Source organism: Anser brachyrhynchus (genome assembly GCF_964034855.1).
Source record: "Anser brachyrhynchus genome assembly, chromosome: Z".
NCBI classification, from domain to species: Eukaryota; Metazoa; Chordata; class Aves; order Anseriformes; family Anatidae; genus Anser; species Anser brachyrhynchus.
In genome coordinates this window covers 35090699-35116586 of record NC_137697.1, presented here as the reverse complement: position 1 = coordinate 35116586, position 25888 = coordinate 35090699, and the positions used below count along the sequence as shown (strand labels likewise).

At 39.0% G+C, this 25888-nt stretch overlaps 1 protein-coding gene across 1 annotated transcript in view; it reads right to left on the bottom strand.

Annotated features, from left to right (window-relative positions):
• The window catches only part of LOC308185760 (transient receptor potential cation channel subfamily M member 3-like), a 28768-nt gene extending 5994 nt beyond the window's left edge, over window positions 1-22774 (bottom strand). The window contains exons 1-9 of the mRNA XM_080574301.1: window positions 22676-22774; window positions 21056-21196; window positions 19633-19662; window positions 17367-17656; window positions 16237-16465; window positions 13489-13656; window positions 12411-12536; window positions 5745-5885; window positions 920-1048 (exon numbers count right to left, since the gene is read on the bottom strand). Of these exons, the coding sequence (XP_080430427.1) occupies window positions 920-1048; window positions 5745-5885; window positions 12411-12536; window positions 13489-13656; window positions 16237-16465; window positions 17367-17656; window positions 19633-19662; window positions 21056-21196; window positions 22676-22759 (1338 nt within the window). The 5' untranslated portion in view covers window positions 22760-22774. The remainder of the gene's footprint in view (window positions 1-919; window positions 1049-5744; window positions 5886-12410; window positions 12537-13488; window positions 13657-16236; window positions 16466-17366; window positions 17657-19632; window positions 19663-21055; window positions 21197-22675) is intronic.
• Window positions 22775-25888: the final 3114 nt, after the last annotated feature.

The following is a 25888-nucleotide window of genomic DNA, read 5'->3' as shown; positions in this document are numbered from 1 at the left end:
GCAACAAATTCAGCCCAGGGGTACAAATGTGCTGTTTCAGCTGAGGTCAATGGGACTCTCACCTACTCACATCAGGGATGAATTTGGCCTCTGGTGGCATTGTGGAATAAATGAGCATTTGGCCAAGTGAAAATGGCACAGAAGAGGCTGCAGCTGGGAGAGACCACGAGGGGCAGGGGATGGCAGAACAACGTCACGTCAGCCTACAGACTGAGCACCACCTTAAATAATTTCTTAGCTCTACGTGTCTGCTCTAGCATTTTTAGGGAGATGCATGCTATTGCTGGACATAGTCAGTAAGAAATTTCAAGATTAAAAAGGGGAGAACCTATCAGAAACATGCTGTAACACTCACCAGGGATCTAATTTTTCCCCCAGTTATGACTGCTTTTATTTAATGCTTTCACATGAGATAACTTGGACAGACAGAACAATTGTAAATTTTGAATGAACTCTACTTTTGGTGAAGATTCAGGCATAGACCTTTTGGTTATCATTCTACTGTCATGTCTCCGTGTCCATTCCATTATACTGTATCTCCCTTCTCTATCCCTAAAACATACTTCAAATCCTAGGCAACATTTCAAGGATGATGGCCAAGCTTTAAGGTATATCAGAATCCCACCCCATACTTGTGAATCATATTTGACATACATCATGCAGAAATCTGAACAGAGAAATTCCATGCAAGTAAGGTTATTATACAGAGAAAGGGATTCTTGATTTAAAAATGAAGGAAGACAGAACTTTTAATGCTGTGTTTTTAACAATCCATCTGCTTTTCTGAAAAAAAGAGAAATTTTATGTTAAGCCCATTCATCAAAAAATATCCTGAGAAAAACAATAAAAACAAATATTAAAATGCATGAAGACACACCATACATTGTATTTTTGTCTTTTGTGGTTGGGTTGACTTTACCTCTCTCATCTTCTCTATTCCCAGAGTGAAAATGTATGAGATGACAATCCATTCCTGTGTAGATGGCCAGCGATCCATCTTCACTAACACTATATAATTGAACAGCATCAAGTAGCCTATATATGCCAGCTGTAAAGAAACAAAATTAAATGAATATCAGTAGTCACTACATTTACATAGCTGAGCCAGTTTCTCAGGTATGATTTGATGTTCCTAATTCCAGTGTAACCAGAGTTAAACAGACCAAAGAAAGATCAGAGTACTCTGGGTTTTAAACTCACATTAACATATTAAGTTCAGATTAAGCTCCCACTAATATATACAATGTGGAATCTACAAAATACATGTACATATATCCTCTCCTCTAGCCACATCTGCCTCTCCAACAAAACTATATTAATGCAGTCCCCTCAGATTTTCCCACAGTGGTGGGGACCACCATGTCACATATTGCAAACTACCAGACACTGACTTACTAAGTTAACTATGTGAATACTTCTCCCCCATCCACTTCTAATAACAATTGCTTGTCCAGCACCCCTGCTCTTTGTTTCTTCTCCTTGTTCACCTAACTTGGGGTCACTGACAATTCATGTCTTTTTTGCATGATCCTTGCTTCGTGCCCAGAAGGTTCTAAGTGTCGTTAGAGATGTCCCTACTCAATGAAGTACTGCTTTAACTTCCACCATCATTCCTCCCCCAAATACTGCCACTCCTACTCACTTTGCTGCAGCAAGTAGCCATGCAAAGTCATACATTCATTTGCCTTATAGTCTCTGCAAGTTTTTGTTTTGTTTTGTTTTCTTTTTCCCCTTCTCTAATACATCTACATTCTGGCCTAATTTTTGATACAAAGGAAAATATGGTTGAAGTTTTTGGTTTCTTTTTCCTTTCTTTTGTCTATGTTGAAAATAATCACTCAGTCAAAGAAACACAAGTGAGCAAATAGTATCATCAAATTCATGAAACTCAGAGAAGCCTAACTGTCACTCTGGAGTGTGGGCTGTAGCAAAGGTGAGCAGCTGGGGCTGGGCTCTGTGGTGACCAGAATCCCTCTTCCTATCTACTTTGCCCTTCATACAGCAGCCCTACAAGAACCTTCACCTGAAGCCAAATTTAACTCAGAGAAAAGATGATTCAGTTCTGTGCATGAACGTTTTAATCATTGTTGCAGAATGCTTATTGCATACATTTGTATTTCAATACAGTTCTTTCACAGTTTCATAATATCCACAACTATTTTTTACTCAGTATCAGACTTCAGATGAAACAACCACCGAGGGTCTTGGGACTTTGGGGCAGGATTATTTCAAGTGTTCAGCACCTCACAAAACAGAATTTATAGTCTTGCTGTATTTGTTAGAGAAAATTGCTTCTGCTCCATGTAAAAGCCACAGGATTATTGTTTTCCTTTCAGTTGCTGGTTTTAAGGATACTTGAGAATTCCTTACATTGACCATAAATATCTGCACAGATAGGACAATCAGTTGAATCACAGCTTCTCATATGCTTAAAACAGAGGAGGAAATGATTTCATGGGTCTTTCAGTTTGTGAGTGACAATGGATTGCAGATTTCAGGTCTGGAGATATCTTGGTTTTACCTTACCACTCCTGAAGGAAACTGAGAGCAATATTGACTTAGGTCAGCATGTAGAGTATCAGCTGAGTCAGCAGAAAAGCTATTTGGGCAGGCAGAACCACAAGATTCTTAGTGTAACTAGGGGCTTTCGATTTTTATTCGTTTTCTTTCCTTTGCTGTTGTTGTTGTTGTTGTCATCATTGCTGGTTTTTGTTAATCAAAATTTACTGAAAGTTACTGGATTTTTTTTTGCATAGAAAAATTTGATTTAATCTTGATTTAATGATGAAGTGATGCTGACACCACACCATTTTTACCCCAAGAAACCATCCCTTCAGACCATGGGTGACTTCCTCCATCTCCCTCTCCAGGAGGGATGTTCCTTCCAGGAACATGTTCTAGTCCCACACTACTGTCAAATTTCAGTACAGATGCAAATACTGGTACTCAAGATTTTTTGAAAGTGCTATTAAACAAGTAACTGAACCTTCTTTATTTTGCTTTTACAAAGAGCTAGGGTCAGCCATTTTTACCCGAGTCCAGTGCCTGAAGACACTAAGCAGAGGAGTAGCTGCTAGGAAGTTTCTAGGATGGGTTCCTCCCTGCCCTCCTGTGGATGTTGTCCTATTTTGTGTATACTTGAATATGCACCACTGTAAGGGACAAACCTGGAAATTGCAACGAGCAAGAGAGTGCTTCAAAAGTGAGACTACCCTCCTCTTTTCTCACTGATTGCAATAATTAAATGATCACAAAGTGACTTGCTTCCAAAATTAAAAACTTAGGGCAAAGCTGTTCTGATGCTTGGAACATGACTCTTTTTGGGGATTCAATTCCCTTTGTACCTCTTCCTTCTCACAGGAGGTAGAAATGGGGCTTCTTACATCATGACAGCATTTCAGTGTAAAACTCACAGTTAAATGGGGAAGGCTGTCCTCTTCTCCTTGGACAGTCTGTGGGCTGAAACCTTTGAATCATGATTTTCAGTGCAACAGCCACAAAACAGAACAGAGTAGTTGACTCTTGAAACTACTGCACGCCCACAGAGAATAGCAAAATTTCTTTTTGGTTGAGAAAAAGCTGCTTATTTTGCCTCACCTGCTGAGCCAAAATATTTCTCACACAGAAATTCCCACATCTAAACCACTCTTGTTTATTTTTAAAAATGAAGGTGGATAAAGACAAGTAGATATAGAATAATCAAATGATTTTAAATGGCATGCAGTAGCCACATTTCTTGCATTTTGGAGTTTGGAATGTAAAATTTTGAAGATTGCTTTTGAAATCTATGATTAGTGTTTCTGCCTGTGCATTTGTCGTAAGTGTGATAGGCTGCACAATTTTAATGCTCATCTGAAACTTTATTTTTTTTTTTGCTGTCCTGAAATTCCTCAACATACCCAACTGGCCAAACATTGCAACTGGAATGCACCTTAATTTGCTCTTGAAACTTGGTATAGGTAAGATCCAACTTTAATAAGTGACCTTAAGTGAAACCTGCCTCAGGACATAAAACTGTAGAAACAGGTCTAAAAGGCAATATAATACTGATCTTTCTCCCATTTCAAAATTGAGTTATCAGGGAAAGCCAGGATGTTTGTTTCTGTTTACAGTGAAAAGACTTTTCTGGTTATACATAATATATATATAGCAATTGATAATGAGACCAGGCTACTGATGAGCAGTTTCTAGACTCATCATGCTGATTAACTTCTAACGGCCACAGTTCAGAAAGTAGTAACTCGAAGTTGCCAAACTGGAACTATTTGCTAGCATAAGCAGTCCACTACAGTTTGGTTTCTATAAATGTGAGTTGTTCCTGCTGTCTGTACACATATTGTCTGGATCTCAGTAAGGCAATTTTTTCTTTTAAGATGTCATCTACAGAAGGAAGCAGACAAATGCGTTCATTGTTTTTTGCTGTGCTTTCAGCAGAATGATGGAAAATTTAACTCGGATGGACAACAAGAAGTCAGCTGACCAACTCCATAGTGCCAAGGCACAATTAATTGCAGTGTGCCATATTGGACACGTTTTGACAAGATAAACTTAGAAATCCCTAACAATGGAAAATCTACTGTCTCCTTACACGATTTATAACAACACTTCCCAGCACGTGTAGAAGCTGTTTCCTAACACCTTACCAAGAATTGCCTTGATGCAGTCCTATTCAGAAAGGATTTGGACAGTATTCTTCAAATTTTGTCCCTCTTTACAGAAACTTACACATATTTGAAGACTATTGCATTCCTTCTGCAGGACTTTTTTTTTTTTTTTGGTCCTTCAAACTGGTACACATTTTTCACATGATGCAGTGGGTTATAATATTCCAGTGAAGCTGATTGAAAAGACTAATTCCCATGTTCATTTTAATTTTGATGTCATCCTTCTGCATTCTAGAACCATTTACAAAACTTCATCATCCAAGTTTTGAATGAAAATATCAGATGGTACCTGATGTAGGAGAGACCCTAATAGAATCCTTTCCAATCCCTGATTCCAGCTGGATAGAGAATAATTAACATCAACTCTTGAGGATCAATCACCAAAAACCTTTTTATCTATGTAATAACTTTAATATAGCAATTACTAATGTATTTGTGAGAATACCTAGTAAAGTTTTTGACTTACTATAGTCAAAATATATGACCTCAGCTGTTTTCTGTCCCATATTTAAGATTTGTTTCTTTATAACATAGGGATATTAGCTTGGTTTGACATAGTTTGTCCCTGAAAAATGTATGTTGGCTACTATTCATATCTTTGTTATCTTGTGGCTACTTACACAAACACTTTCTTTGAGAGACACTTTGCAGACTAGTAAAATCAACAAAGCAAAAATGTTCCAGGAAAAAATGTGTTCTGTCTGTTTCGTATTTTCATCAATTATTATCTGATTTGAGATGGTGATTAAAACCAGCTTTGTATTGGGCTTACTATTGGAAACGCTCCTATTGGGAATTCCTTGGGAGCACTGATTGCAGCAAGCTACTACTTATTGTTGTACTTGAAGAAAAGTTTGCACGTAGTGTTTAACCATTAACTTCCTGAATAAAGTGTGCTGAATTTAAAACACTTTGAAAGGTTTGCAAGTGCTATCTGACTTCTGCACAAGATGTTTATTAAACTATTTAAGCCCTCCAATGCACACAGACACAGACTTTCAAAGAAATACACAATATGACCTTAACCCAATTCTGGTACTTGTCCAAATCAGTAGTAATAAAACAAAAAAGATATCTTACTGTGTAAAACCAAAATTTAACAATAGGAGCATTGTAGAATTCATAAATCTTTCTTCCAACAGGAATCAGTCTGTGCCTGCTCTGAACTTCCTCTTCCTCTTTCTTTCTCGAGGATTCTCCATTCCCTCGTCCCAGCATCGCCTATAAGAAAGGACACTTTTATGTTCCTTTATTTCTGAAGAGCAAATTAAGCTTTTTTTTTTTTTTAAATTTCAAATGGAAATTATTCCAAACTTATCTGATTTCTTGATCTTAGATAAAAAAAAGTGACCACAGCCATGTGCAAAATATTTCATTCTCAGATTATCTTTTATGGAGGGAAGATGCACTTTAGTTCCCTCTAAATTGAAGAAGTAATGCTTTGGCAGAAGGCATCAACACCACTGTGAAATCCTTGAACGGTGACCATAAAATGAGATGTGGAGAACATTTCTCCTTTTGGCTGTATAGACAGCAAGATTTTTTACCTGACAACAGTTTCTTAGCATGCACTTCACAATAAACAAATACGCTCAGAAAACAGGTAAGTTTTGCTTTTAAACAAACAGAAGATCATAAAGCTGATACTGGAAGCGAACAACAGGAGGAAAGATGAGTTGGCAGCTGCTGGACTGGAAGCAATGAAACTAATGACAGTTCTTCTGTTGATCACAGGATGCATCATAGACCATGATACCATAGTGAGCTCCACATGGATGTAAAGGACTGAGGATGCAGAGTTCACTGCAGCATTAAGGCCTTAGATCACAAGATCCTTCTACATGAACACAGCTTCTTCCATAATGAAGTTCCAGAGTGCTCATGCACTACCTCTGGTAACCATCAACTGTAACCATTGTACTACAGACTCACTGAAAATCTACTGTGAGCTACAGAAACATGTACTTAAGAAGTCTTCAGTTATGAGTACAAAGCTATCATGCAAAAGATGCTAATATTATGTTTACTCTTAACTTCATGCTCAGCTTCAGAGAGAAGTGGAAGGAGTAACTGAACGACACACTCCTGAAGTTAATGCTAAAAGAAGTTACCACTTTGTATTTAGAGTACAGACTGATCTATTAAATATTCTTTTGAAAAATAGTGGATTTTTTTTTAATATTTATATATAGTAATAGTGGATTTTAGTTCCCTGTGTACAGAGAAAGTTCTTACTGCTAGTTTCCTAGTTTGTGGCAACAGCTATAGGCTACAACACACTTCTGCACATGAAAGCAACTGCAAGAATCAAGATACAACAGTCTTAAGTAATTATGGAGGGATTGCACAATGATGGTCTTATTGAAATACTTCTACAATGTTTATACAAGTAGATCAAAATATTTTAGTAGTTATATGTTAACTGAAGTAAACTTTCAACATCCCTGAAGATAAATTCTTTACTATGAGGGTTTTGAGGCACTGGAACAGGTTGCGCAGAGACGCTGTGGATGGCCCATCCCTGAAGGTGTTCAAGGCCAGGTTGGATGGGGCCCTAGGCAATCTGGTCTAGTAGGTGGCATCCCTGCCCCTGACAGAGGGGTTGGATCTGGATTACCCTTAAGGTCCCTTCCAACCGAAACCATTCTGTGGTTCTATGATCCATAACTTAAAAATATGGGAAACTAAATCACTAAAGAGAACAATGATATGCCAAACATATTGTCTTGAAATTAAGAGGTCCTTCTTTTAACTGTCTCTGTGTTCTCTCATTCAAGAGGATATTCAACACATACTTAAGTAGTGAATTTCAGGTGAGCTATTCAATCTGGTTCTAGTGCCCTGAAGGAACACGAGTTGCAATTCTCACATATTTGATTGTAAGAATCACATATGGGTCTCATACAGGTCTTTGGTCCAAAAAATAAAAAATAATGTAATGACCACTTTTTTTTTTTCTTTCAGTCAGAGTAGACATTTGTAACATTATTAGGACCATGTATAGTCCTAGATGCCTGCTCTCTAATACTTCCATTTCATTAATTATGCAGTTAGTTTTTTTCTCTGGTTTATTACTTTCCATGTGATCTTTTATATGCTTGAATATGACTGTGCACAGATGTTGCCCTTCACACTTCTAATAAAATTGAACAAAGATTCATGACACAGGTATACCATACTGAAACTAGCCTGCTGATAACATCTTGAAACTGTAGCCTTTTTTGATGAAGTTACCTATTTCCTTTACCTTTTTAGGCCTGCAGGTCTCTAAGTTTATTCCCATAAATACATATAAAAAACGCATATTAAAAAAAATTAAAAGATACCCCCTGTTGATTCTCACACAGCCCATAAAAACTCTTTAAAATCCAGAAAGATCTTCATAAAAAAAAGAAAAAACTGAAGTAGCTGTTAAATAGAGAAGTAAGTTTCTTATTAGATGAGCAGATAGCCTACTAGAATGTGAGGCTTATTGCATATACCTATAGTAATAGAGGCTATACTACCTTCACAGAACCCCGGGTATCATTACCTGAAATCTACAAAACCAAACGGATTCCCCAGTCTTTAACAAGGATTTGTTATGCTTTGAAATATTCTAGCCTAAGAAGGTAATTTCTTTGTTTCTCTCTACCTCCTGACACTGTTTAGGGAAAAATGCCACCTGGTGCTTCAGATTTTTCTGCAGCTTTTCCCAAGGCTTTGTCTCTGCTGTCCTCTGGTGCCCAAGAATTTTGCAGGAGAGTGAAAATAAATGCTGAGAGCTTTAACAAATGAGTAGTGCTGTGCTTTTGTGAAGGGGATTATTTTACAGTTTAAATCCTTCAAAATTTTATATAAGTAGTATTTCTGAGATACCCTTCACCCTCATTGAAATCAGTGAGTTGTGTGTGTTTTAAGGATAAAGCTCCTTCAGAGTGAGGATTTATGCTCATGGATGCTGATTTCTTGTTTGTTATTGCTTTTTTTTCATGAATGATGCTCTAATTTTATCTTGTTATATTTTTGAATTAACTGTGTACTGTACAATACTATCCTCTCCCCTCCCCCATGCTACAGATGGGGAATTGCTCTGAGATGGCTGGGGATTAGATTTGTCCTAATGTCCCTGACTGTTAATTATATCATGGTATTAACAATTTGAAAAGCCTCCCCGTTAGAAAGATACAGAAATAACCTAAGTCACTGTGTTAACTGAATAGCTGCAATGCCAAATGTGAACAAATGTGTTTCCACTTGGAGGGGGAAGCAAGAAGGTGGGAATAACTCAAGATACTGCTCTGTGTAGGCGGCATCTCTTTCTCTAATACACAATTCTGTCCATGATTCACTATGAGTCATGCAAGGTAAGCCTGACAGCAGTGCAACAGTAAATTACTGTACAACTGCATCATTGTGGCCTGAGGGAGTTGATGTGTGCGTACTTTTTACATGGAGATTTTCTGTCTCCCCCCCAATTTTGTTTTGTTTACTTGAGGACTGGTCATTGACACAAAACCAGGACAGTTTTGGGTTCTGTATTTTTTCGTTAAGATATGTTAATGATCGAATGATATTTTATCTGTTTTTATAATTAAATAGCAAGAGTTTTAGTCCTGTTAGCATGATCATAGCTCTTCACAGTTTATCCTTAGTGAAATGTACATGCTTCACATAGACTTACCCTGTACTCACAAGGAACTAGTGTGGAAATAGTACATAGATGGGTGGATATACATGCCATACCTCTCTCCCTGTACACCCCCTTGTATCCTGTAGTGTGCACAGAAATGCTGCCTCCATGCTAATTTTTCCAGGGCTACTGCTCTCTGCATTGAGCTGCTGGCAGGAAAAATGTTTAATGCCTTTGTGTTCTAGGTGTACCAAATTGGATTTTGCACATGCTCATTGGTTCTTTAAGGTGAATAGAGAGTAGACATAAATTACCAGGAGCTCAGCTCTCCCAGCTGCTGCGCACTGTGAGACATGGAGAGTGCTGGAGCATGACAGTGACACAAGAAGTTTCTGAAACACTCAGGGAAATGGAGGGAAATCCCTTATTATGGAGAGGGCCAGCACTGGTGCTTCTGCCTTGTGAGCCCCAGCAGAATTTCCCACTGCTGTTTTCCAGATGGGCTACAGGGGTGCCTCGCTCCTGGCATGTGAGATGCTGCAAGCACTGTACCTTGATAGCATGGGTGAGATCAGGTGGGGGCATGATGGCACTGCTCTTCAACCTTTTCTAGGTTAAAAACTGCATTTTACTGCTTTAGTTAGTTCTTGCCATGGAAAAAAAAAGCTAAGCATAAGTACTATGGGTAAGATACAGGTCTACCCAGAGGTCTTGTCGCTGGTGAACAATCCTAACTCAGACTTTTAGTGCCCATGGAAGCCCAAACTTCCTATTCGGTGTGGAAAATTAGAAAAAAGCAGCAACAAACAAACAAACAAACAAACAATCTTCTAAAGAACTTTAATGAGTTATTCTGTATTGTGAAATAACACCATTTACTGGGAAACTAGTAAGTGAACAATAAGGCAGTGAAGGAGTATTAGGATGCTCCTAATTGCAGTTTGTAGAATCAGTGTTATTTTAAGATGAGGCTAGACCACTGAGGTTTCTGACCAGCCTAAAAATTAGCACCTAAACTAAGGTTCTGACCAGGATATTGTACAAATACAAAATATCTCTGACCTTCAGATTTTAGTGCCTTTCTGCTCCTCTAGGTCTTAATAAGCAGGATTAATAACTAGCAGCTCCTTCTATAAATTCTGGTAAATTGCTTGGTGCCAAGGGAATGGTGATGAGAGCAGTATTTGAGAGTGGTTTTGTGAGTAGCTGCTATAAGGAAAGTCTGTTGCCTAGCATCTAGGTGTTAAAGGAATGTGTGCCCAGCACTCTCAAATATGTGTTATAAAGCTAAACGCAGGTGTGAGTAACAAGTAGTTTACAGTAAATAAACACTGCATCTTTATATAGTATACCCAAATGTTCACCTACCTACCAGTTCCTTTGAGAGGAGCGTAAAATAAGTACATATTCTGCAGATGCACCCATGTGGGGACTTCACTGTTGCTGTTGTCTATATGATCACATTATTCTGTGCAAGTGAGGTATAAAATAGTGCAAAAATCACATCAATCTGATCCATGCTAGAAAAATGCAGTCCAGAGTAAGAAACTGACTCTTGTTCTATCATTAGTCTGGGCTAAACTTCACAAGAAAAAGATTTCATAAGATATCAATTCACAGATCTTGATTATTTGCAATCTCTTTATCTTAGTAATACCTTTATAAAAATTCATGTGGTCATAAGATTACAGGAATACACAGATTTCAGTAGTATTCTGTGTAAAGGATTATGAATAAAAGGCAGATTATTTGGATTACAGATTATTTGCTAGAAATGGATTTTTGAGGTGACAGAAAGTGTTCTTAGTTTGTAAATATTATTTGTTTTAAGCTTGAAGTTGAACAAGGCTTGGAAGGCCAAACCATGGAAAATTTTGGATTTTCAATGATCCTGTGTCAAATAAACAGATTAAAAAAATGCACTGACCCCTTAAAGAATCTATTTGTTAGTCAAGAAAATGAAAAAAAAGGGGGGGGGGGGATGTGCACTTCATTTTGAATATAAATAATATTAGTCAAGATTAAAGTTAATCACTGCACCAAAATATCAGTTATTGAAACAGATTATATTACAAATGCTTTGCAGCAGGTGTTATGAATAATCGCAAAGTATGGGTAGGGTCAATGGCTGATCTATTGAACCAGAGTTCAGCAACTGATTAAACATTTGTGATATGAAATCATAACCATTTATTAATCTTAATGAACTATGAATAAAGTATCCCGAGTATAATTGTGGCTAAAGGTTAAAGTTCTCAAAGGCGCTTCCCAAAATACCTATTAGATATCCTCTCATTAGTGGAGAAGAGGCCAGATCTAACATGTCAGGCAATTTGATTTAGGTGAGAACAACACAAAATTTCAATCTCAAATCTTTTTTTATATCTAAAACATGATAGTAGCAAAACTCTCCCTGACACAGTGCTTGAAAAGGACTAGGTATAACTAACTATGGTGTACAACAACAGAAATATATGCAAAGTTCTCTGCCAGCAAATAACTTCTCCTTACCACTGACGGGCACAGCTGGCATTGCTCTAAAACCCATATCAAGAAGCTGCATTAGAAGTCCTAAAACATGCTATAGATAATACGGGCAAAAAAAAAAAAGTCAGCAGAAGTGTGTAAAAGATTTTTTTTCTGATTTGTCAACAACATGGGGGTACTCCTTATATTTATAGAAAAAGCTGTATCTGTCAGAAATTTCACTAGAAAGATGCATCGAATTTGAGGGAGTAGAAGGGTAGATTCACAAATGGAAAAGAGCAACAAGATTGTCAGCACACTGCAAGGAGAAGGGAGGGAAAAATCTAAGATTAATCTGGAAAAGAGTACACAGTTCAGCACATCACTTCCTTGTAGCAGGAATCAGAAGATAAAAAGGAAACAGTATCGTAGACAAGAAACCAGGAGCTGGATTATTAACTCCAGAGAGATGGAAATGACTTCCTCCCCAGATCTCTCCCCATTGCCAAGAAAAAGGCAGTTTACAAAGTGCTTATTTGATTTGAATAGGCACTTCATGAGTGGATCAGAAGCCAGGGGTAATAAATTGCAATTAACAGCTAACGAGTGGAGAACAGCCCATAGTGGCTATTCTGGCTTCTGGTCCTTCCCAACCGCCAGGTTCTTGCCTGCAAGCGAGTCCTGTAGGTGGGTCTTGTGGGCTGCTCCTTCGGCTTGCCTGCATATTGGGTCCTGTAGGCAGGTCCTTCTGCCTGCCTGCAGACGGGGTCCTGAGGGCAGCTCCTGCTGTTTGCCTGTGGGAAACAGTCTTTTTTTTTTTTTTTTTTTTTTTTTTTTTAAATTAAGCAGGAAAATCCCTTTTTACTTCTACTCCTCTGTCCTAACCTTGAAGGACTAGTGTTGAGCTTTAAGTCTGTCAAAAGACACCACAACCAAAATTAAAACAATGCAAACTAAGCTAAGCCAGGTCTGATAACTCCTGATAACTATGGTTTTCACTCCTGATAATTTTAACTCCTGATACCTGCATAATTTTCAGATCTTCAGCTATTTGATTCTCTTTGTCTTGTAAATTATTAATCTAAGACTAGGTTACTAATACTAGATCTTTCTTACACAGTTCTGTTGATCTATAAAAGCTTTTAGCAAGGGCTGAGCTGTCTAGCTACTTGCCATTGTCTTCAGTTGATTAAAAATGCATGTGTAAATGTGTGAGAGGCACTGACTACAAATTCACAAATGGCTTTGAAAAATGTCACCATTGTTTTTCTTGCCTATTTGCACGCTTGCCCTCTAATTAACTAAAAAAAAGTAAATACATTTCTAGCTTCCACAAATCTCTGCATATTTCCAACTGAAAAACTAAGAAATGATCCTCCCTTCCCCAACAACTTGTGAGCATCTTTTCTACCAGAGAGGTGTACTCCCTTTATCATGGTCAAGTTCTATCAATCCTGAAATTTGAACTTATCTGAATCTTGAACTTATTTCAGGTATTGCAGCATCAAATTGGATCAAAATATGAAGATATTACATTACAAAGTGGTGCTTCAGTATCACCATGTACTACTGCAACATCAAGACACAATGATGCCAAATTATTTTGATTTGCGCTGAAGAGGTGGGAGCATTAGGAGTGGTATCCTATCATCTGCTAAATGTATCAGATGACCTACAGCACCCACAAAATAGCAAACTGAGAGCATTGAGGCTGCTCTCAGTTCGCTATTTATTGTCAGCTCTTACAGTGAGTTCCATGTCCTCCTCCTCTTTTTCTTTCACTGGTTTTTCTGGTTCTTCTGGCTCCTTTTCTTGAAGATGGATCTCATTGGCCTGAGACATGTAAGGCATATCATCTTTGTTCTTGAACTCCAAGCTGAGGATTGAAGGAGGAAGTAGAATTCCTAGAATTACCTAAAGCAATGATAATAATGATAACAATAATCATCACAGTAAAGAGTACAATCATGATGGTTATTTAGAGTCAAATGGAACAACTCCCTTGGGACATTTGAGAAAAGAAATATACTTGCGCAAGTGAGTTTCTATGGCAATAGAGTATTTGTCACTTGGGGTAATGTTTTCAGAGCTCTGTAGTGAAACAAAGCATGTAAATTCTATTACCACTGCTATGAGTGCTATGGCTAATTGTCTCTCTTGAGTATTTTATCGCATGAGATAAAATGCTTTCTCATCAGATATGTATTGTTAATACATGAATGCATTTACAAAATATTACAGAGGGTCAACGACAGGTGGTACCATGGCTATGTTCAGACTTTGGACTTGCTGATTTCCGAGTTTTATGTAATAGAGAACATCAGTGTAAATGACATAATAGAGAACATCAGTGTAAATGACAGACAGGAATTATCAATTTCTATAGACAGGGTCTCAAGCTCCCTGTGTCCATACCTAATACACACAGGTAGTCAAGACATAAACATGTGGATCTGAGGACAGGAAGCACAGCCATCAGTAGCAAATGTTGATGTGCTTAGCTATGCAGTTCCCTTAGATTTTGCTTCACTAGCTTGGCAGCCTACATTATGCTTACACTAATACCAACTCCTCCTTTTCTGCCTTCTCTCTGTTATGCTGAGGGAGTGCAGAAAAAAACATTACATTTACGTTGCATGGATATATGCAATGAATAACACTTGGGGTATAACTGAAGAGATATCATAATAATACAAGAAGTGGCCAGTCTGTATTCATATACACAACAGTTTTTTCTGTTTTTGCTGGAATCTCTGGAAAATCTCAGATGACAGTGAAACCAGTTAGTTTGTAAGCTGGTTGGGGATGGTGACTGCTTGTGTTTGTCTCATCATCAGACAGCATGTGTGTGTTACTGAAAACACCCAGGTTACTGCAGTTAGCAGCAGTGAGCATGTGCGCAGCCTGTTCCCAGCCTTGGACAAGCTGAGCACCTGGCTGCCTGCACTGCTCCTGCACCCGGCTCATTTGTCAGAGGGTAAAAAGCAAACCTGACTTCCCTGAGAGAAGTCCAGGCAGGATTCACAATTGCCTCTCCCCTTCCCCTTGGTGCTGCACCTCCCTGGTGGGATGATAAGAGAATTAGGCTCAGCCTTCTTGCTGTTTGCCAGTTTCAATGGGATAAAATTATTTGTGGGAAATAATCCATGACTCATACTTGTCAATTATCTCTTCTCTGTGTTGCTTCCTGCTCATGTAGCCTGCTTTACCTTTAAACAGGGTCTGCTAATGAGCTTCAATGGAATAAAACACAGACTGTAAACTGAGCAAAGGATTTTTGTGAGGGGCCCAGCTGTTACGAGAAGCTGAAAGGAAACAGCTTTTTATCTTTGGTTATTCAATGTGAAAGGAAGCTCTGTTTTATGGCTTCAGATGTATGTGCTGTAAAAGTGAAAGCATGCAGTGGCAAATTAGGTGCTGCAGGGACCCCCACCTGCCCAGGTGGAGTATCTGCAAAGCCAAGCAAGGAACAAGGTAGCAGTCCCCCATGAAGGGCACGGAGCCCATGACAGAAGACAGAAAAATAGCAAAAATGCCTCCAAATACAAGAATGCTTTCTATCTGTAAGCAGAACAACATCTAAGTGCAGCTCCTGAGGGAGGATGGTGAGGATCCTGTTAGTCACACACTCCCATTCATCATCATTACTGCATTATACACAGTATGATAATAATGCAAGCAGTCATCACCGTTCTCACCATTACCAAACAACTTTTCACACAGCAAAGCAGCTGAGAAATTATCACTTCTCACACACAGAAATCATACAGGAAAGAGAGGGTCTTCCCTGAAAGTGCTTCTTTGTCAGCTAGGGGGAAGAGAAAATTCCTGACTTTGTGCTCTGGTGAGAACTCTGGTGAAAGTGGCAGCCCAGGTTTCTTCTGAACAGAAATTCACATCACAGAACCCACCTTGCTCTCTTAGCAATTATGCAGGTGGAAGTAAAGCTTAAGCAACTTCGGAAATTGGAGTATCATCTGTATCCCCTTGGTTAGTTCCTTCAGGGCAATCATCAGGAAGACTGGTGGGGGACTGCAGGAACATTTGTACTGCTCTCTTTGACCTGTTCTGGGGAAGGCTGTTGGATTTCTTTTACCTTTCTCTAGTTGTTAATTACCTTTCTCTAGGTGTTAATTCACTTTCACATCCATTTTCTTTATTTAAATTTAAGAACCTTGGCTAACTCCTCAAGTGTCCAGGCAGAGTGATGAACTAACCTCCTGGCTCGATTCTGATTGTGGTAACTCTCACTGACTTTGGAAGGGGCTTTGAGAAAGATAATAAAAAAATAAGTAATGGGTTTTGAACTTGGGTTTGTGATAAGCTCTCTGATGAAATGTTAAAAACAGGAAGAACATACCCTGGTTAATACCACTATGAATAAGACCCCCAGCATAATGTTAATTGAACAAGTTATCACTAATTTGCTGTGAACCCCATCACCATCTATCAGAACTCCTCTGGCTATTAATTTTACTTTAAAACAATGCTGACCTTTAGGCCAGAATTTTTGCGCATCCGGAGACGACCCATCCACATGTCTGTGAGCAGCATTTGGCTGCAAGTGTGAGCAATGAAGTCCCTGTGCTTGGCTGCCACTGCGAGCTGCAGGCATGTGGCATTGCTCCAGTTCTTCAGCTCATACGTCAGCAGTTTCATTGCCAGTTGCTCGTCTTGCTTGTATGACTGGTCCAACAGCTCCACTGCCAACTGGCCAAAGTCCCTGCAACAGAGGGACATTTGATCATTCCTATTAGGCCACATGGTCTGCTGCAGAAAACACCCCTCAGGAAGTGACAGCCTCTGTAGCGGGTGCATCACCTTCCATCATGCAAATCGTGATGTTGACTGCATGCACACAAACCCACTTTTTCAAATGTGAGTGGCTAATGGTAGGCATATAAATAAATGGCCTAGCTTAGACATGCTGAGCACCCACAGCTACCAGCTGTCTGCTCCCACCTGCCTGCCCACCTCCCTGACATTTTCTGGTTGAAATCTGTTGGTTATCTGCAGTCTGGAGGACTGCTAGTCTTCTGTTTGCTCATGACTTCATGGTCAAGTCTCCTGGAACGAGGAGAATCTAATAAGATTTTTTGAATTATCATCATTTTCTGTCTCCGTCTTTTAAAATCAGGAAAGATTATTATGAAATGTAGTGTTTTGTCCTGCTCACCTAAGTAGGAGCTATTGGTTAATTACCACTTCTGCCTGCATATGGTGTTCATAAGGATTTCAACAGTTGTTCTGCTTAGAATGAACACAGTGCCTTGCAAAAGCACAGAGAAAGACTGCAGCCTGACTGTTGAGGCCTCAGGGAGAACTCATATGCAGTATAGATAATTCACTAACTTCTTGACACCTTCTTATTCAGAAGTTGCCTTGGTTGCAATATTGCTCATTTGGCAGACAGATTGTTTAAAAGCCATTTAGTCTATCTCCAAAGGGAGAGAGACTTTCTCTACAATTTCCCTACAATTTAGAAGTGAAATCAAGGTACAGATAAGCAAATTTAAGGCAGGGTCAGCAGCCTCTCTCCCTCTCTCTCTCTCTCTCTCTCTTTTTTTTTTTTTCCTAATTATTATTTTCTTCATTCATTAAAATGTGTATGAAAGAAAATCCACCTGGAATTATGGTTCAGCTCTTGGGATATGTCATCCACCATGTCATTTTCTGATGCTTCATGGGCCATGGCTTTGCAGAGCTTACAGGCCACCAGTGCTTTAGCCATAGCCTCCTCCCCATGCTGCCAAAAGAAGAGGGCCATCTTCTGACGCTTCATAAGCACAGCCCACACCATCAGCTCATGGAACGGGAAGGGAAAATGATTGATCTCAGGGTCATCCAAGTCAATATCAACTTCTTCTTCTCTTTTCTTCGTTGTTTTCCTCCCTCGCCGCAAAGGGACATCATCCTGTGAGAATTGTAGAGATTTTTTTTTTTTTTCCCCAGTGAAGGAACTCAGTCAATTCACATAATGTATTGGTCAGTATCTGAGATGTCAGATACATTCCCTGCAGGCCAGCCCATTCAGCTTTTTTGGATAAAATATTTAATAGCACGAAACAGTGGCAATAGTTTTGGTCCATGCACTGTAATTACAAAGTCAATAGGCCCATACCTAAATATAGGGAAAAAGAGCTTTGGACTATGACTCTGAACTGCTCTTTCTCCCTGAAAGCACAAAGCATGACAATGCCCAGAGCCACTTTGAAATAGCCATCATTAAAATAAAGCTAAGCATTAATTCAATTACAACGTGTTATAAAGCATCTGCCTCATTCCTCCTACTGACAGACAGTACATATCCAAGGGATGGTCTCATCTTCTGAAGACTTCCTCCCATCTTATTCCTAGTATTTTGTATCTTTATCTTCTCAACAGAATCAGAATCACCTTTCTTTACACCCAATCTGCCTTTCTATTCCGTGCTTACCTCTTCTTTCTCCAGTCCAACATTGTTTCTATAGCTAGCCTCAAATGAGAAGGCAGGGCAATCACCAACCATATGAAGTTTAACAAGAGAAACTGCTGGCTTTTGCACCTGGGATGGGGCAACCCTGCATGTACATACAGACTGTGGGACAAGAGGCTGGAGAGCAGTCCCATGGAAAGGGAGCTATGGGTTTTGATCATCAGCAAATTGAACATAAGCCAGCAGCATGCCCTGGCAGCCAAAAGGCCCAACTGTACCCTGGGGTGCATCAGGCACAGCACTGCCAGCTGGTCGAGGGAAGGCATGGTCCTGCTCTGCACTGCACTGGTGTGGCCACACATTGAGTACTGGCTACAGTTTTGGGCACCACAATATAAGGACATGAAGCTATCAGAGAGTGCCCAAAGGAGGGCTACAAAGATTGTGAAGGGTCTAAAGGGCAAGACGCATGAGGAGCAGCTGAAGTCCCTTGGTTTGCTCAGCCCAGAGCAGAGCAGGCTGAGGGGAGGCCTCATGGCGGCCTGCAGCTCCCTCACGAGGGGAGCGGAGGGGCAGGCGCTGAGCTCTGCTCTCTGGGGACAGCGACAGGACCCGAGGGAACGGCATGGAGCTGGGACAGGGGAGGGTCAGGCTGGGGGTTAGGGAAAGGTTCTGCACCCAGAGGGTGGTCGGGCACTGGGACAGGCTCCCCAGGGCAGCGTTCACGGCACCGAGCCTGCTGGAGTTCGAGAAGCCTTTGGGTAATGCTCTCAGACATGGGGTCTGATTTTTGGGTGGTCCCGTGTGGAACCAGGAGTTGGACTTGATGATCCTTGTGGGTCCCTTCCAACTTGGGATATTCTATGATTCTCTCTCTCTCTCTTTTTCCAGTTTTAGCTTACTTTTAGTATTATATTTTATTTTATTTTATTTTTTTTTTCAGATGAGCTGACCTGTTCTGTGATGCATCTGCAGACAGCAAAATAAAAGTTGTAGTATAAAGTAAACAAACAAGAAAACAACACTACCTATTTGAACTATCAGGGTAGACAGAAGCATCAACAAAACTGACGAAAATTTGACCCACAGAAAGATTTCCACACCAGTCTCTACAATGGCTTCATTTCTTTGAAATCTTTCTAAAATTACATAGTAATCTGACTGAAATACTGCATAGGCTGACAGATCGAAGCATTTTGTTTAACCTTTATCAAAATAAACCTGGTGCACGGAGGTGGCAGAGCCTTCTTTTCTTTTGTCTACCTGTTAGATTTTTATTAAGAAATGTTTCTTAATCTGGCCCTTGCATAAACAAGTTATCTGGATGAAAATTACAACTGGTGTGGCACATTACTCATTAAAAATTTGAAAACAACTATTGGTGCCTTCATCAAAGTGAACTTAAATATTATCTGGATATCATTTATATTTGTCAAAGAAGAAAAAGACATTAAGATTTATCACAGGTCGCCTACCTCCATTCCCAACAGTTTCAGGGCTTTTGGCTGTACAAAAAAGTTAGAAAAATGTTATTTCTCCCAGAAGGGTGATGAAAAATTACAACTATATGTGTATATATACATACATGAGTGTGCAATGCAATGTATAACATATAGAGTATAAAATATGCAATATTTAATGTAAATAATCTCTATATAATGAAATGTAATCTAATATAATACACACATATAAATCAAATAAATAACTACACACGTGTTTAATTCAACCTTGAGTTTGACCCTATTTCACCAAAACAAACAACAGAAGACATACATATGGATTCAGATGTAAATTCCAGCTGGATTGTGTCTGTTCTAGTAGAATGGAAACAGGAATTACTGCTAAGAGACACTAGCATGAGAGAGTTTCTGAGGAGTGCTTCAGTGTTTTGGCCATTTACCTGGCAATCTTTTATTGATACAAATCTGCTCTATGTGTTGCGTCAGTGTCTGTGAAGTCTCTACTTAAATGCTTTTCTTAATGGAATATGACTAAACGAAGGAGGTCTCTCCTGGCAGCTTTGGTTACTACTCTTCCTCTCAAAAGTGAAGTATGAACATGTAGGGAAAGAAAGAACCCCCTTGTTATGTGTTATGGCTGTAAATTTTCCTCAGAGCTGTTGCTCTTTATAGTGACTTTGAACAATATTCAGTAGTGTGTGTTGCTAAAACCTGGACTGAGGCATGAAATGAAAAAGTGAGGCAAAAATAGGCAAAGAACTACAAATCTTGCTGGCAACAGTTGATCAGAATTTCCTTCAAGTTGGATTGGGTCAGTGGCATTATTATTACAATAATTATATTTTATGCTTTAGAAAGATAATAAATTTACTTTGGATTCAAAATTTTGAAACCTATCAAGCAAGAAAACTCCAAAAAAATCAGAATGGTATTTTTGCTATGATCTCACTGACTTAGCTGGAGACACATGCAAACAGTAAAGCCTGTTTTGAGTTACGGGTTTCTTTGCTCTTCTGGCCACAATCAAGAGGATGAGTCCTGAGACAGGACATGAATCTATAAAAAAACAAGTTTTCTCAAGTCTAACCCAGGTGCCCTGTGGTATTGTTGGTACAAATCAACAGACTGGTCTTTTGAAAGCTGTGGATACTGATAATGACAGATTTTAAATCCAGGGGAGGCTGCTTTATGTCGTGGTCTCACCAGGGCAGCAGGACAGCTCAACCCAGTAATTTTTTCATTAAACTCATAAAAAATGCAGCTGACCTACTACAATGCATTTCAGTGAAATAGCTGCTATGTAAGTAATGGAAATGAATCTGTAGCCTGAATAGTGTGTGCATGCAGATTCCCCCCAAAGCCTGGAACCATCCAAGAAACTGTTGCAATCCCTGCCAATGGGTGCAGTCAAACAGAAGAGAAGCAATTTGTTCCTTACCCTCTTGGGGCCAAATAAATTGTGGTACAGTGTTCTGAACCGTTTTCGGGTGTAATTGCAGCGATATGCTCCTCCCATCAGGTACTCTATCACCAAGCCAATATCAATCAGGCTAATTCGATAATCAGGAGGTAAATTTCCCTGTAACAAAAATAAGTAGGATTGTGGGGGTGGGAGAAATCATTATTACTGGCATTGTTAAATATACTTTATAAAGATGTTAGAATGAAATAAAATAGTTAAAAAAAATAATGTATTATTATACTTGTTAATTAATTCACCTTAAAATAGATCCAACCGAAACCTGGATATTCTCGCTTGGAAAGAAGACACAAGTTAAATAAGAAGGTGAAGAACTTGTTGATAGTAACAGAAGATAGCGTCAGTACACAGTGCTCATATTCTTCAGCTGGGAAAACAAGGAACATGACTGCAGAACAAAAAGCACGAGGATCAGCGCACTTGAAAGGTCAGGCACAGTTGCCAAGCCCTAGCCTTGCAGGACAGCACCTCTGCTGCACCACCTGTCCCTCACATCTCTTGTCCTGGCATCTCACATCTCTGTTGGCATCCCTTTGCACTGCCTCATCTGCACTGCTGAGCCACTGTAAAGTGACATTGTGCAAAACTGATAGCTTGCATGAAACCAGCTTATACATGTGATCTTCTCATCCTGAAGTGTTTCCTTGCCACATTCCAGGAAAGGAAGGACAGTGAGGAACAGATACATTAGCTACTCTAGAAGACTTACACACCAGTTCTGGGGATGATGTGCAAATAGACTGCTATCATTGCTTAAATTTCACGCATATTATGAGGAAAATGTATGTATAAAAGTGAGTATGAAAACTGTAATAAACAAAATATCTATGGTTAATTCTTTGTGGGGTTGGTCAAGAAGAAAAATATAGGACTAGCAATTTTCCTAGATGGGCCCTCCTTGAGCTCCCAAAGTATTTTACTGAAAAATCCTCTAAGCACAGTAATCCTGCTACCTAAATTCCAGCAGTGCCAAGGAGATTGTTTTCCAGAAAGGTGAACTGTGATTGTGACAAGGGTCATTAGCAGAATCCTGAAAAATATTTCTACATACTCACTCTTCTACTTCTGTTCCATTCTTATCTTCTGCTAAATATAATATGAATATACTCTGACTTCAGCATGCACCTTTCATTTTGAAGGGAAACAGAACTGTAAATACATTCATATCCACTCTGTGAACTCCCTTACAGATATCTTCCTTCTCTTTTTTGTTGGGTCTGGAAATGGCAACACTGGTTTGAGTTCTGGGATATACATGGCTTGCTAAGCTATGAAGAAAAACTTCAATAACAGGTTGTCTCTTCTGCATTTTAGTTTGAGCCTTTGAATCAAGTGGGTATTTTGGTTCTCTTGGAACAGTAAGTCTGACAAGACACCTATCAGGCCAGAACAAATTCAGAGTGGGCTGGTCTCAGTGATGCGCTGATGCTCTTGGGGCTCTCTTGCAACGGAAGACCAAAAGCCCAGCAACAGCACTCCTGCTTTTCTGTTTCCCCATGGAAACTCTGCAAGGCAAACTGGTCCATTTTCAGGAGGAGAGGATTAATGGGGAGGGGACACACCCAAACCCAAATTTACCTCTTTCTGTAAATCATTGCCACTGAATTTTTTGGACAGCAGTTCATGGTTCAGCAAGCAGTTCCCTACTGGAAAAGAAGGCATGATTCAGAAAATTCTGAATAGGTCACCCAAATCTGGAGATCTCATTAAGGACCGTACAGATTTACAACTCGGTCCTGTATGTCATAGTGCAAGAGATGTGGCCACAAATTAAAGGTAGAAAGAGAGGTAAGTAGTCTTGTTTGTGAACAGCAAGTGGTAGCTTTGGAAAAAAAGAGAAAATTACTCTAGCAAAAAAAAAATAATTTTGCAGTCAACACTGCGGAAGAACCAGGAAATTGTAATTTTTTGCTTCAAAATTATTCAGTCCACTTTAATAAAATAATCACATTTCCTATAATGATATACAGCACAGATTACAGTTAGCCTGTAGCTCTTTTTATGTGATCATCAAAAGAAGGTTAATAATTCACATGAAGCAATTTTATGACTGCCTTGTCTTGCTGGAAATATCTGCATGTCTGCCTGGCTTCTCTGCAGATTTGCTTATTAGATTCAGAGCAGAGAGGCACTAATGGAGAGCAGATGGCACCTGGTTCTGCAGAAGAGATGAAATGGATGCAAAGATCCTCCTTCCTCTTCTACTTCAGCCAGGAAAAGAGAGCTTATTTCAGTCCCTGCTCACCCTGCTCACCTGACAGCATGCTGAAAGGCTGAGGAAGTAGAGAGAGAGGTAGCACTGTGGTGCACTGGCACTGGGTTGAAATTCAAAGAGATGTAAGATCAAGCAAATTTAGTGGCAAAAGGTGAACTGCCAACTATGTTTCAGTGCTGTCACTTGGCATATCCTTTTCCAGTCTTCCTACTCTTGGCCAGTCTGATGGGGGGAATATTGCTATGGTTTGCAGGACTGCATATTTAATCAATTTATTTGAAACCAGACATTTCTATTCTGAACAGTTTAAAGAAAAATCAACATAAATCTAAAGTTTTAACCCTGCTATGTTTATTTGTTTTCCCAAATATTCTCCCCTTTCCAGAATGCTTAAGACAATGACAATTTTTTTTTTCTAGAACAAGGTTGAAGTCACTAGCAGAAGTGGGAGTAAAAAAGACAGAGTTGTAGTTCTTCAGCAGACTCCTGTTGTCTTAATATAAGAGACTGAAACTGAATGTTCCGATGTTATTAGCTTGAAAAAAAAAAACCAACAACAAAAAACCCCAACAACTGTGCAATTAACAAAGCACAACAGGATTCAGGCTGCATCATGCATTACAATGTGTGACTTTCTTGATTATTCAGAATGGCAATCAGTTGTTCTGATTTCTGAAATTTCATAAAGAGATTTAGATACAAAAAAATCAATACAGTTACTTTAATGAAAGATGCTCTTAAACCTTCTAGATAATACTGAAACACTTTGCTACAGAAAACTCCTAAAACCACAGCAGATATATATGTTTTATGCAGACATACTTGTAAGTATGGCTCCATGCTAATAAACATAGAATTGCTTTTCCAAAGTGAGCAACCCTAATAAAGCCAATTGGACTAGCCTTGTCTCAAAGGGGTATGCATATACCAAAACGTCTGCTGTACCAGTAGACACCTCGAACTACTCTAACAGTGGTGATCTGCCTGTACACAAAACACACTGGTGCAAGTGGGCCAGAACACCTCCAAGAACAGCAATAATTTGGGTGGGCTAATTCCAGAACAAACAAGGTGGTCAGGAATGACAGAGGAGAAGTTTTTTTTTTTTTTTTTTTTTTTTTTGGGTGTGGTGAAGGTGTGATAACTACCCCAGTTAATAATAAGTTAAACTTTTAATGCTGAGACAAAATTTTTAGTGCTAATGCACTATTCTTTTCCTGAAGAAGCTTCAATTTTGAAAGACAATCAGTTTTAGTGTTTTTTTCACCTCGTGCATTTTTATGTTCAACTGATATAAACCCTCTGATTTTGCATACTGAGGAGCAGATAATACTTTCAAAATTCTGTATAATACCTGCTAGTTATCTGGAAGAGTAGACAGTAGTGGCAGTCCAAAATAAAGGACTTTGAAAACATATGCTACCCCACAGTGAGATTAAGACATATTTATTATGTACCAGTTTTGAATTAAAGAAGAAACTGATCTGTTAATTTTCACTACTCATTAGCAAGTTGTCAGCAAAGGAGTTTTTCTTTACAAGCAACCTGTAGAGGGCAATGTCTGCTTTTGAAAATGATGACAGGCACAACCAGTATTCTTCTGAATGCATCAGTTTGTACAAAGAAGGGGAAAAGTCAACCGTGTGGGTTAAATTCTGTACCCCTGACAGAAGATGTCAAAAAGGTCATGATAAAAATGATGCAGAGTTGGCCTCGTACATAGTTATGGAACTGGGAGGATCAAAAAGAGAGATGAACACAGTTCTCTCTAAAGCAGAGCCATTAAGAAGTAATTTGCCTTATGAATTGACATATCTAGAATTTAAGTCCTCTTAAATTATTTAAGAGTCTTTCTCTGGGCCTCTGCAATTTGCTGCCTAGGCTGACAGTCTTCACAGCAATTTGCATTCAGGAATCCAAAGAAGAAAATAAATATTTTATTTTGTAGTTTTATATGTTTTTGTGTGTATTCGTGCATGCCTGCATGTGCATTCCCAGGGTATGTGAATGTGACTTCTGTTGTGCAGCTTCTTTGTGCTGATAAGCAGACCGAGTGGTCTTTCAAAAACCTCCCAGTGATTTTTATAGCTTTGTAATAAAGTGACATTAAATAATACTTCTATAATTTGTAAGCAGCTCTTTTCTGATTGATAATTCACAATTACTTAGATGAAAATAACTTTCAATAGCATGTACCTTTGTGCATAATGCATGTTTTATTGGGATGCAGGCATAAAAAAGTCACATAGTATGCATGTCCTTCAAGTGTTGTCTCAAGGTGACACACTACATGGTTGTATTTATGATTTGTGATACTGTAATTAAATCTGAGAGTTTAGGTACCTGGCTTCAATATATATATATATATACTTTTATATATTTATATATATACATATATACTAGTGTATATCATACTCAAAAACTAGCATCAGCAACATGGTCTAGTTTTCATGCACAGTGGGCCACTTAACTGTCAAATAGCAATGTCCATTAAGAAGTTATTTCCAAGATGGTGTTTTCATTTAAACTGGTGTCAGATCTGCTGACAGATTTACAGCTTGGTTGACTGGTGAGGT